At 45.6% G+C, this 13,249-nt stretch overlaps 1 protein-coding gene across 2 annotated transcripts in view; it reads right to left on the bottom strand.

Annotated features, from left to right (window-relative positions):
* ABCG1 (ATP binding cassette subfamily G member 1) overlaps positions 1-11,773 on the bottom strand; it is an 87,833-nt gene extending 76,060 nt beyond the window's left edge. Inside the window, exons 1-2 of one of the 2 annotated variants that reach the window (XM_006126120.4) lie at positions 11,594-11,773; positions 7,309-7,549 (exon numbers count right to left, since the gene is read on the bottom strand). In XM_006126120.4, the coding sequence (XP_006126182.2) occupies positions 7,309-7,549; positions 11,594-11,635 (283 nt within the window). In that variant the 5' untranslated portion in view covers positions 11,636-11,773. Of the gene's footprint in view, positions 1-7,308; positions 7,550-11,165; positions 11,430-11,593 lie in introns of those variants that run through there. The other variant, XM_006126121.5, reaches the window with a different exon arrangement.
* Positions 11,774-13,249: the final 1,476 nt, after the last annotated feature.

Here is a 13,249-nt window from a genome sequence, read left to right as displayed (position 1 = left end):
CCTGGACTTCTGCTAAGCAGATTTTGAGTCCCACCTATCTGCATATAGTTTTATGATGTACCCAAGCAGTGGCCCAATTCAAACCATGAAACAAATTTTCTCTGGTAGAGAACAGTAATCAAAATTTCAGCCTTACTGCTGCCAGAGTTGAACTAACTCATTCCACAATCCATCTCTTTCAAAACCAAGCAGCTATTTCACTGTGAAAAAATCAGAAATTTTTCTACAAACCTTACTGGTAAAACTTTTCTATGAAGTGACTGAGTTGCTGACTGAAGTCAGTAGGATTCAGGCTCCCAAGTCATTAAGGTGCTTTCAAAAATCTTACCCTGTGCTCTTTTCCAAACTCCCGTGCTAATGAAAGTGCCCATTTAAATTGATGGGTCAGAGGTACCATTTGCTTGATTAAGTATTTTTGTGCCAAATTAATTCCCAGTATAATTCCACTGACTTTAAGAGAGTTACTTTAGGGATGAATCTGGTCCAAGGTCACCCCAGACCATCTCAGGATAGATTTCTAAATGGCTCATTCCACTTATTTTAATGAGTCTCTTGCGACAAGCAGCATTTGTCATGTAATTCTTTGTAAATGAAAGCGAGTCCTTCTACTGTCATTTAGCCCAACAAAAAAGGAAAAGGAAATGAATACATCTCTTAATAAGATGTTAAAGCTGAGACGGATCAATACAAGAAACATCCAGACTTAAAAGTTAAAGGCAGCCATGGTGTATTTAACTTCTCTGTTATTGGCATGGTAATGCAAAGCTATAATTTTGTATTGGGTCTTATGAAAAGTAGATAATGTTACATACCATATAGATTTCTTTGTCTGAACAACATGCCTGAACATACAACAGAATGACAGCATTATCACAAAATGCCTCTGATTTTGTTAGTTTGGATTTTAATCTTACTTTTACATTACTGTTTTGGCTGGTTGGTTTGTTTAAGAATTTCAACTTCAACACAATGTGTTTGCATGGATTTTCTTTGTAAGTAAACTATATGCTCATTTATGAGCATTTCCTGAATGTTTATTGTTTCTTTCATTAAAACCAGGCAAAGAGATAAAAATCTTAACAGCAACAAATTTTCTGAGATCAATATAAAAGGAACACCATCACCCTGAAAAATCTCGTTGACATAGAAAAATCTTTTACCTACTGTTGCTACAACTAACACCTAAAACTAACTAGAATTCAAAGAGATTAGGAAGAGAGATTATTTTTACTCTTTTCATCTTAAGCATTTGACAGCAGTTTGCTTGATTTGTTTTTTTAATTAGTCATTTACTCTTCCTGGGCCTGGTATAGTTTTCTTGTTTATTTGTTTGTAGTGTTTGTTTTTGGCTGCAGATGAGTTGCTCTGCACTAGTCATGTAAAAACAGACTTAAACCCAACATATTTTGCCAGTGAAAGATCTCCCCAGCATGAGAAACAACAATCAGCATAGCCTCTTTGCAAATCCATAGCTTATGGGGGTTTGGCAGTGCATCAGATTCCCAAAGGAACTGAATTGGTAACATAGACCTATGGCGTTCTCACACATACCGGTAATTTATTTTTAAAGTGTACATAAATCCTGTTTAGTTCATTACACAGAGTTAATTCTATTTTGCAGATACCCCACCAAAGAAATCAGATCTTATGCAAACAAGCATTCCTTCTGGTGAATGCTTTCATTTGAGACCAGACAGACTGTTCAGTTTTTGATCTTTTATTCCCTATTGTTTTGGGCTTGTCCAATGTAATAACTTTTTGATTTATGCCAATGCTCTGAGCCTGCTCCTAGTGGAAGGGGCTGGAGCTAGGAGGAAGAGGTGTGGCTTGAAAGTCTCTGTGCTCCAGTGATCTTTAGCTAGCCTAGTGGCTCTTGAGACCCACTGGCAGCTGGTATACTTTAGAGCAGGGGTGGGGGAACCTTATGTGTGTCAGGGCCGCTGACTCACAAAAGTCAGTCAAGGGCTGCGAGGGGTGGAGCATTCCCCAATGCATTCCCCAATGCTGGGGAAGGCCCTAAGCCTAAGGAGTCTGATCCAGGCAAGCCAGGGGCCGCATCTGGCCCTTGGGCCTTAGGTTCACCATCCCCGCTTTAGAGCAATTCTGAGGCTGCTCTAAGATACATATGTTAGGGAAGAAGCAAGTAGAAGCCCAACATCAGAACTGGGGAATAGGAAATGGTCCCTTGTAGCTGTCCTGCACAGAGAGCTTAGCCCTCTCTCTCATACCCCAAGGCAATAACATCACTGTCATTCACTGCCCTTTCCCAAGGCCAGCAACAGATGCATACCAGTAACAGCAGCTGCAGAAATGAAAATGAATGGCCAAGAAGCAAGTGCTCAGAAAAGAAAGCCACAGGGAAAAGCCTGAGCATGTTTGGTAAGAATACTGCTGATTTACCCAAAAGAAGTTCATAAATGTCAGAAAGGGAACAGACAAACACTTTTAAATTTCAGGCATTTTTAAAAGTAAATATCAGGACTCAATTAGAAAAATTGGGGTTTTTTTTTTTTTTAAAGAGGATTCAAGTATACAGCATCCTTTTAATCTCTATGAAATATGCTGCCCTGCAGTAAACATTGCTGTCAAAGACTAAATAAATGGGGTGGTTGGAACATTATCAGCTATAGTAGAACCTTTGAGTTATAACAGAGTTATGAACTGACTAGTCAACCACAAACCTCATTTGGAATTGGACATACAAAATCAAGCAACAGCAGAAACCAAAAAAATACAGTGTAGTAGTTTATATTTAACACTGCAACAAAAGGAAAGCAGCATTTTTCTTCAGCAGAATACAGTTTCAAAGCTGTATTAAGTTAATGTTCAGTTGTAAACTTTTGAAAGAACAACCATAATTACAGAGTTACAAACATTTCAGAGTTACAAATAACCCCCATTCCCAAGGTGTTTGGAATGGAGATTTACTATAAATGAAACTTAATTGAAAATAGCCATTTTGTCAAAGCCAAAATGTTTCATGAGTAAGTATCTGTTTTGTCAAAGTTTTCATCCGGAAGGTTTATTGAACCAGGATTCTCTGTTCATTTTTTACCGGGGGAGGGGGGAGGAGAGGGAAAGCAAAAAACCTCAGGATTTAGATCTGAAAGTGGACATTTTCACTAAATTCCATTCTGTGAAAACCTTTGAAAGATCCTGTTTTAATTCTAGTGAGAAACAAAACAAAATTTGAAACATCAAACCTTGCTGGACAGTGTTACAAAATAGCTTTTAAAGACACCTTCTCTGGTGAGTGGGCAGGGATGGGGAAGTAATTCTTTTTTTAAAAAAAAATGCAGGTTGAGACACATTAGAAACCCAATCCTGCAAACATATAAGCACGAGTAACTATTCATATGTACAGTGGCTGGAGCTACTCACAGGCATAGGTGTTTGAAGGATCAGGGGGATACATGGTATTTCTTCATCACAGTCATTTCTAGATTATTAAAACTTGGTCTATTCGCCAGGCTGGCGTGAGAGTGCCTGGGAATTCTGTTTATCTGACAACACTTTGTATAAAACTATTATAAGAGGGACGTTTAAAGCAATGGATACACAAAGACAGGTAAAATGAAATTGAGGGCAAGAAGTGTCATTAAAAAATTCCCTAATTTTTGTCTCTGGCATGACTCAACAACACAGCACATTTGTTATTTCCAATTAATAGAAATATCCTACCAAAGCATGCAATTATATCAATTTACTCTACAGGAAACAATTGCTTGTGAAAATGTAATGACTTCATCTAAGTACTCTCCTTAAAGAGAGCTCTCCTTGAGGAGTTCAATATCTTGTCTTCAGTATACTTCATTCCAGAAGTGTCTGTTATGGGGAATATTTTAAGTCCTTGTCCCTTCAAAGAGATCACTAACCATATGAAGAAAACAGAACGTTACAACAAAATGCAGTGGACTTCATTCTCCTTTGCCTTGCATCTTGTGCAGCCGTTTACAAAGAGAACACAACGTTTTTGGAAAGTGTTACCATTCTGATTTGGCAGCATTTTACCCCCATTAGTGCAAAAGACAAACAATGTGCAAGTCGAAGGAGAATCAGAGCCATGATGACAGTTTTTCCGCCTACGCAACATGGAGATGAGACTATTACCTACCTCACAATAGCTCTGTAACGACTCGTTACCAAATAGGTAGAATTGCTTTGAATAGGTACGGCATAATGTAAAGAACTAAGAGTGAAATCCTATCCCCACCAAATGTAATTGGAGTTTTGCCATTAACTGCACCGTAGCGAGGATTTTACTCTATATTTTACTCATCGCTTTTGAAGTGTTCTGAACAACTAACCCACAATCTGTTTGTTGAGCATAATTTGTTAGGCAGAAAGGGGAATACACCTGTCTTTGAGCTCATGTTTCTTGGCTTGAACTAAAGGACTTGAAGTGAGGGAATGATAATGGGATATAGCAGATAAAATAAGCAGCTGCTGTAGCTGCAGCATATATGAATTTATTCTGGGATATTTCAGCGCCATATTTAACACCACAACTACTTTGGTGGGAGATAGTACAACAACAATCTCATGTTAATGAGATATACCACTTGGTCTACAGGCTTACAAACACGGACCCTGATCTAGCAGAAGCATCCATGCAGGCAGGTCCTTATAGCCACATGGTCTCCCAAAGACTACAGTAACAGTCATTATTTGACTGCACTGGCACTCCTCGTGGGCACATTCTTTTGCAGGATCAGGGCCCATTAGCTACACATTGGGCAGGACCAACACTTTGTTTACAATTTATCTAACAGTTCCTCAGCCAAATTCTGAGAGATACTGAGCATACCACTTAAGCCAATAAGAGCTACTCAGCATCTCTCAGAATTTGGCCCTGTCAAATAACACCCATGTAGTTGGTGGTATCTCCTCCCTATACATTTTAGGCTCTAAAAAGAATGATAAAACAGCCGACAGACATGGACAATCTATACATTATGGGCTAGATTTTTAAACATTACTTAAGAAATATAGTCTGCCCTCAACTTCATGTGCCTACTCTACAGCTGAAACATTCACACCTCAGAAAGAGTTCAAAAGCTAACCATTTGCCATTATACCCTGTTAGCTGCATAAACATGCCTTTTCTTTTGACCCATACGTAGGATAAAAACACATGAGATTGTAAGCCAAGCAGATTTGGCAGCCTTGTAATACTGTATTTACTTGGACCGTGAGATCTAAATTAAATGTGAAACTCTCCAAGCATTAATTCTCTGTTATCTGAACAATAAACGCCAGGGGATCACTCAGTGTTAATAGTTTAGCTAGAATGAATTTTAATCATAGTCTTTATTTATTTCTAATGTTTCAGCCAAACGCCCTCAGCTAAATGAACTGGTTTGTTAGGCTCGGACTGTGCCATTTACTCACTGGCTTGAGCAGACAGCAATTCTGAACTGTGCCAGCCCATGAGAAACTCTGGGAGGAACCATGTTTCAGAAGGTACAAACCCACCCTCAGCTCACACTGTACACAAGCCCACCCTCAGTACACAAGGGAACACATATACTGCAGCATCTAATGCAGGGGTCTCCAACCTTTTTAACCACATGGTCCCTTTTTCAATTTAAGTGCAATGTAAGATCTACCTCAAATCCAAATACCTTTGCCCCACTTCCTTCCGCTCCTTCTTTGAGTCCCCATGCCTCTTCCACCTGTTCTCCGAGGCCTTAGCCTGCTCACTCCATCCCCTTTGGGCTCCTCTCATCCTTGCTCACCTTCACCAGGCTGGGGTAGGGAGTTGGGGAGCACGCTGTGGTCTTGGGGTAGGAGTTTGGAGTGTGGGAGGAGCTCCAGGCTTAGCTCAGGGTGGGGGACTGGGGTCCCAGAGGGGTTTCCAGATGCAAGCTCTGGGAAGGAGTTTGGGTCTTGGGGAACTCAAATCTGGGGCAGGAGTATGGGTACAGGAGGAGATTCAGGGCTGGGACAGGGGTTCGGGAAGCAGGCTCTGGCTGAGCACTGTTTAACTAAGACGGCTTCCAGGCGGTGGAGCAGTGGGGTTAAGGCCGGCTTATTCCTGCCCTGGCTCTGCACCACCCCTGAGAGCAGCTCGCATGTCCAGCAATGGCTCCATGTGCTGTCCCGCATCTACAGGCACTGAGCCCACAGCTTCTACAGGCCACAGTTCCCCATTATTGGTCAATGGGAGCTGCAGAAGTGGTGTCTGCAGGCAAGGACAGCATGTGAAGACCGCCTGCTCTGCCCCTCAGGGGCTGCAGGGAGATGCCAGCCACTTCCAGTAGCAGCAATTACCACGGGGATAATTACTTCAGCCACTACGAGTTAGGCATTTTAGAACTCACTAAAAGAATTAAATGTGAGCATAAGAGAGAAATGAAAATTATGAAATGCACAGACCAGTCAAAAACCAAACATAACCCACTTTGCAAGCAGTACAAGTAGTAACAACCCACGTATGACTTGGGTCGGGAGATGAGAGTGACGGACAGTGTGTGAGTGACAGATTTGCATTGCCAAGCTCCCTCCATCCCCTTCTCTCTGTGTGTGAAGATGGGATACAGAAGTGGGGGGGGGGGGAGAGGGACACCCTGACATCAGTGCCCCCTCCCCTTCTCCCTCTCACATCCTGCACAGCAAGCAGGAGGCTCCCCGGGGGAGGGGTGAGCTCCAAGGCAGAGGGCAGGAGCAACGTGACAGTGGGAGGAGAGGCCAGCCTGGCCAAACCAGTCAGGTATCCAGCGACCACCTATCAGAGACAGCAAGATCTATCGGTAGATCCCAATCTACTGGTTGGTGATAACTGGTCTAATGGAATGGCATAGCTCATGCTCCCAAGAGAATCTGCCTGCCTGGAGGTGAGAAAGGTCCTTTGCACGTTCAGAGGTGATCTGAGCCCCCAAAGTTACTAGTAAGGAGCACTGCCTGAGCTCCCTCAAAACCAGGGACTGCTGTTGTTTGTCCCTTGGGATGATGGTGAGAAAGGCTCCTTGTGCTCATCCCTACCTCCTACTCTCACATGTTTAAGGCCAAGCCAAGTAGTCACTTCACTCTTTGTTAAACACATTACTGTATATGCAAGACAGAATGAGCAATTTATTTGCATACTTGTACAGACTTTGCACCAGAGAAAACACCAAGACTCACCGCACTAAATAGCAGAGAGAAAGCACTAGAAAAAACAGACACAGAATGTACTTTGATGGACCCCAGTCATTGCTTTTGTTTCACTGTATACAGCACACTCTCTCCATTTACCACCACAGTCTTCATGACAACATAAAGATCATTTCTCTAGATATTGCTGCTAAAAATATTCGTTTTCCTTACCCTTCTTCCTCCACCAAGGTCCTTCCTGGACAGAATATGACAGTTCCTTAAACTCAATGTTCACAGCTGGTCTCCGGGGTAGGTAGGAGAAACGATGGGCTTCTGTTAGCGTATTGTCCACCTTTTTTAAGTGCCCATTCAGCAACCGAGCATCTTGGTTATCTGTGCCACTTGAGACCACTTCATCCACTGAAACACACACTGACTTTGGCTCAGCCATAGCAGAAGAACTGCTAACATTCTAGAAAATAGGAATAAGAAATAGGAGAACTTTTTATTGGCAACAAATTTCATCAAACTTATTCTTTTGTTCCAAGAATTCTCAAAAATATATTAATTCAGAGCTCTCGTATGGAAAGGTGAAAGGGAACAATTCAGTGATTTGAGTCCTGCCTGTGTCTGTCTAGGCAGGTATATAAGAAAGAAGCAGGGGGCAACAGTAAAAATGGGCAGTTTCCCAAAATCTAGCAAGCATATATGCTGCCATCCAAAGCTTGCATAAGATTGTTCCACTAACACGAGTCATTATTTTTACTTCTGTAAGACTGAACATTGAATGTACCAAACACATGATCCACAATTCTGGAGGTGAAAGTCAACTCTGATTACCAAATTTCCTGGAGGTGTTTTACTCATGTTCATAAATGAAACTGAAGAGGAATCTAACAATGCCTACTAGGGATGTAAGCAACTAGTCGAATATCCAATAAGCAAAAGCTTATCAGTAATCGACTAGTCACTCTCCCTCCCCCTTCCCCCCTCCCCCACCACTATCAGAGGCAGCAAAGGAGGAGCAGGAGCCAGTGCTGGGGGGCAGCTGGCTTAAAAGCGGATCCCTCCCAGCACCATCTCCACAGGAGGTAGGGGAGGCAGGGTGATAGCAAGAACCAAGTGCAAGCTGGAAATCAACTGACTCCCAGCTCGCACCCAGTCCCAGATGCTGCACCTCTGCTTTTTAAATGTATTAAGAGCCTATCAGCTCTTAATACATTTAAAAATCAGAAGCGTAGCAAGGGGGACCCAGCATGTGCCGGGAATCAGCTGTCCTGGCTTGCATAGGCTCTTAATACATTTAAAAGGTAGAGCCGCAGCAGGGTTAGCTCCTGGTTTCAGGAGCTAACCCCACAGCAGCTCCCGCACTTATCGACTGATCGATGGAATATCCATCAACTAGTCAATTAGTTGATAAAACAAAACGTAACATTCCTAATGCCTACTAGATTTCTTAAACAGTTGGACAATAGAGATATATAATATGAACAGGATAATGCAAAACTATGTTAAACTGAGTGACCTATAATGAAAAGTTTAAAAAACTGGGAAAATTGTTTAATCTTGAGAAAAGACGGGGGAGGGACGCTCTTAAAACAGTCTTCTAATATGTTAAGGTCTATTTTAAAGGAGATAGTCATCAATTATTCCCCATATTCACTGAAGCTAGGGCAAGAAGTAATGGTCTTAAGCTGCAGCAAGGGAAATTTAGGCCAGATACTAAGAGAAACTTTCTAACTATTAGGGTAGTCAAATATTAGAACAGGTTTCAAAGGAGGTTGTGGAAACCCCTTTGTGGGAGGTTTTACAAACAGGTTGGACAAACTCCTCTCAGGGATGATCTAGATCAGCGGTTCACAAATTGTGTGTTGGGAACCCAAAGTGAGTTGCAATCAGTGTTCCCTCTTCCTTTTTACATCCATGTGCAGAATTAATTTTGTTATGTACACCAATATGGAGGTGATGTGTGACAGGGCGAGGCAGAGAGGTTTGGTGTGTGGCAAAAAACTGAGGGTTGGGGTGAGGGGCTGAGGATGCAGGAGGGGGCTTGAAGCTGGGGCAGAGGGTTGAGGTGCAAGGGTGAAAATTCTGGATGGAGTCTGGGGTGAGGATTTGGGGTGAGAGGAGGCTCAGGGCTGCAACAGAGAGTTAGGTGTGTGGGGGGGGTGAAGGCTCCAGTTGGGGATGCGGGCTCAGGGATGGGGCCAGGGTTGACGGTTTGGGGTGCTGGCTTCTCCCCGGCCCTCTTTCACCTCAGCAGCTCAGGACAAGGTGAGAGGCATCTCTCCTCAGCTGCAGTAGCTCTGGTGGGGCTGGACAAGGCCAGGGGAGGGGGGCCTCTCCCCAGCCATGGCACCTCTGGCAGGGCTTGGACAGTGGAAGGTCTCCTCTCCCCGTGTACACAGCACTTGACAGCCATGCGGCAACACAGCGTAAAGAGAACTTAGGTCATGATCCCATTTTCCTGGGGGCTCTAGGGTTGGCTCCTTTACCATGAGGTGAACTGAGGCGGCCGTCTCAGATGCCAGACTGTGGAGGAGGAGGCACCACTAGGACCCAGAGTGTAGAAAAATGTGTCTGCTGCTGGCTCATATGTGGGCATCATTTGAGCTCCGTACCTCAGGTACCAAAATGTTGTGGGCCAGCTGGGACCTGGGGCCCAAACTCCACTGCCTGGGGCTGAAGCCAAGGGCTTCTACTCTGAGTGGCGGAACTCAGGTTATAGACCCCCCTGCCCAGGGCAGCAGCCCTGGGACCTCAACTTTGGGCCCTATCCCCACCTGAGACAGTGAGCAGGGAGGTTTCGATCCTCCCTTCAGACAAAAGCAACTACACAACCTCAGAAGAGAGTCTCAGCGCAATGAAGTTTGAGAACCCCAAGTCTAGGTTTACCTAGTCCTGCCTCTGAGCAGGGAGGCTGGACTTGACTTCAAGGCCCCTTCCAGTCCTAGATTTCTATACTTCTATCTTGTTGTGAGGAAGGGCCAGTCCTTTGAGTGAGGATTTTCAAAATTGGAATGGATAGTGAAGTAAAAGACGGAAGCATTTGTCCTGTCTAGAAACAGTGATCCTGATCTTGTTAATGCCGGTGGGTAGAGAGTCAAATCCTATATCTATATTTTTGTTTTCGTTAACAAAAGGACTGTTACTAAACAATGCAAATATATTTGCATATCTGGTGATAAAAACAAGCAAGTCATGTTTATAATGGTATTTTTATAACAGTCTCTTTTAAACTAATGTATGTTTAACCCTTCAACCAGTTTTCTATTATTTTATTTTCCAATTTCTGTGTCGTGGTTTTTAATTGCTTTTGTTTCACAACAGGCAAAACAATAAACACATGCCCATTCAGCAAAATGTCTCTATCTTCTTTACCAGCTTCTCTCTAAATATTTCCCTTTTGTTAAAATCAACCAGACATACACAGAACTCATTACATAATGTGCTACTGGAGCTTGTATGTTTCTCAGTAAAATTGTTTTGAAATCATAGGATGCAGTTGAGTAGGACAGAGCATGCTCAGAAAACTGTCTAATCTCCTCCTCCTCCCCCCCATGAGCTCAAGGCAAGAGGTAACTATCGGTCAAACCCTGCTGTGTGTCCCTGATTTCAAATCCAGGATGCTATAAATGAAAAATCAGTGCATCCTGCCTAATTCTAGCCAGCCTGTACCCTGTGAAATGGCAATAACTATGCCACAAGAACAATCCCCAGAACTTCAGCTAAATTCCTTGCATGACTTATTGACACAAACAAAGGCCAAGGTTAACCAGCCACTCCAGTTGCTTAGAAAAGCACAAACCAATGGCCAAGCTCTCACATTGCTGTACCCCCATAAACCAACCAGCAGTCCTCCCCAAAACCCCTTCTCTCACGGCACACAGACACAACGGTGACAGAGCTGGTAATACACAAGGAAGGCATCCCAGCAATGCTTACTGCACAGTGAAAGCCATCGATCCATTTTTTTTCTGGGCTGGGCCACTTTTGGAGAAGCCCCGTGGCCATCCTCACCCTCTCCCCGAGCCATGCCACGCTGCCCTCCACCCCAACACCCGCTGGGACGAATCGCTGGAACTCACCGCCGGGGGATTATCCTGGCACACCGACCGCGCTGCTTAAGGGAGTCGCTGCTGTCCAGCAGCAATCAGGCAGCCTGCGTACCGGGAGGAGGCTTCCTCCCAGCGCCTGTTTTGAAATACGGGCCAGCTGCCGGGGGGAGGGGACTCTGTTTGGGAAGCTCACCCCTAGCTCCGACCCTGCCGGTGGGAGAAAAGCTCTGCAGCCTAGGGCCAGGCCGGGGCGCTGCCCTACACACGGGATCTCTCCGCCGCCTCCCGCCTCCCGCCCCAGCGGTGCCAGCCCCTCGCCGGCTCAGACGCGCACAAGAGCCGCTCAATCCGGCCCAGGGGGAGCTGGTCCCAACGCAGAAGAGCCGCCCGCTGCAGGAGCCAGGCTGCCCCGCTCGGGCAGGGGCCATGCGGGGGGGAGGCGCCCGGGGGCTTCTTACCAAGGCGCTGCCCACCGAGAGCGCTGCCATCAGACAGGCCATGTGCGCCGGGACGGGCGGGGGCGCTCGGAAGCTCCAGCCGCAGCGGAGGCAGCGCGCAGCGATGCTCACCCTGGCTGCGCGGCCCCTCAGCCCCACGCCGGCCGGCAGCGCCTGGGCCGCCCTCTCCCGCCGGATTGGCTGAGCAGGGGCAGTGGGCGGGCCTGGCCTCTTGCAGGGAAACGTGCTCTTGTTTTCCTGCCTCTGGCCGGGCTGGGCGCTGCTCCCCTCCTCCCCGCGCAGATGCTTTGCAGCTTCTGCTCTCTCGCCTCTCCGCCTCCCCATCCCCCTGCCTGCTCCGGCGGTGCCGGCGGGCAAGGCAGGGCACTGGCGTGTAAGGGGTGGAGTCCCTCCTCCCTCCCCCCGCTATTTCCTCCCCCCACAGTATTGCACCCTCTAGGGGTATCCTGGAACATGCACCCTCTAGGGGCAGCGCTAGCGGGATGCACAGAAGAAGCTTCCCACTTCCCTCTGCTCTTTGCTCCTCTCTGGCCTGGACTTGGTAATCAGTGGCTGGTCAGCAAAGAAAAGAAAGTTCCTTGTGGAATCCCCATCTCTGGAGATATTTAAGAGTAGGTTAGATAAATGTCTATCAGGGATGGTCTAGTCAGTATTTGGTCCTGCCATGGGGGCAACGGTCTGGACTCGATGACCTCTCGAGGTCCCTTCCAGTCCTAGTATTCTATAATTCTATGATCTCATCACTGCTATGGGCAAAGGCTATGTCTACACTGGCTTGATTTTGCACAAGAACTCTTTTGCGGAAGTGTTCTTGTGCAAAAACTCTTCCAGAAGAGAGAGTCTACACTGGCATGTGCTTTTGCTCAAGAACATCCATGCCAGTGTAGATGCTCTCTTGTGCAAGAAAGTTCTGATGGCCATTTTAACCATAGGGCTTTCTTGCGCAAGAAATTCATGTTGCCTGTCTACACTGGCCTCTTGCTCAAGAACAGTTGCACAAAAGGGCTTATTCCTGAGCGGGAGCATCAGAGCTCTTGCTCAAGAAGCCCTGATTGCATACATTAGAACGTCAGTGTTCTTGCGCTAGAACTCATGGCCAGTGTAGACAGGCAGCAAGTTTTTGCGTAAAAGCAGCCACTTTGGTGCAAAATCTTGCCAATATAGACACAGCCAAAGTGTATTAATTAGGGATATTAAAATGCCCTTATTCATGTCAGGGGTGGGGAACCTTTTATAGCTCAGGCCCATATGCAGGAATTTCTATGGTTTGGTGTTTTTTTGTAAATGTGGACTGTCCCCTGCCTTGCTCCTGAGGGAAGAGAGAGGGGAAATCAACTCCATCTTCTCTCTGCCAGCTAGAGCATGTTTATTTGGGGGACCATGAGGAGTATACAGGCCTGGGTTCCCCCCGAACCCAAATCACACAAACACTAGTGCGACACAAGAGGTGAATTGTGGAGCCGGGTTCTGCCCAAGTAGCGCTGCAGCCAGCTTTGTCTCCCTGCAAGGCAAGAGGGGGCTGAAGCACACATTGTATTTGTGTCATTGTTGGCTTCCCAGGCAGTATGGCAGAGACTTGGGGCACTCGTTACACAGGTGGGAGTGACTCATTAGAATGCCACACTATCAACATGCAAAGCCCCCCTACTGGAAGCA

This window comes from Pelodiscus sinensis, chromosome 1 (genome assembly GCF_052426305.1).
Source record: "Pelodiscus sinensis isolate ZL-2025 chromosome 1, ASM5242630v1, whole genome shotgun sequence".
Classification (NCBI taxonomy): Eukaryota; Metazoa; Chordata; order Testudines; family Trionychidae; genus Pelodiscus; species Pelodiscus sinensis.
Note: the sequence above shows the minus strand (reverse complement) of the source record. Positions and strands in the feature narration are given on the sequence as shown.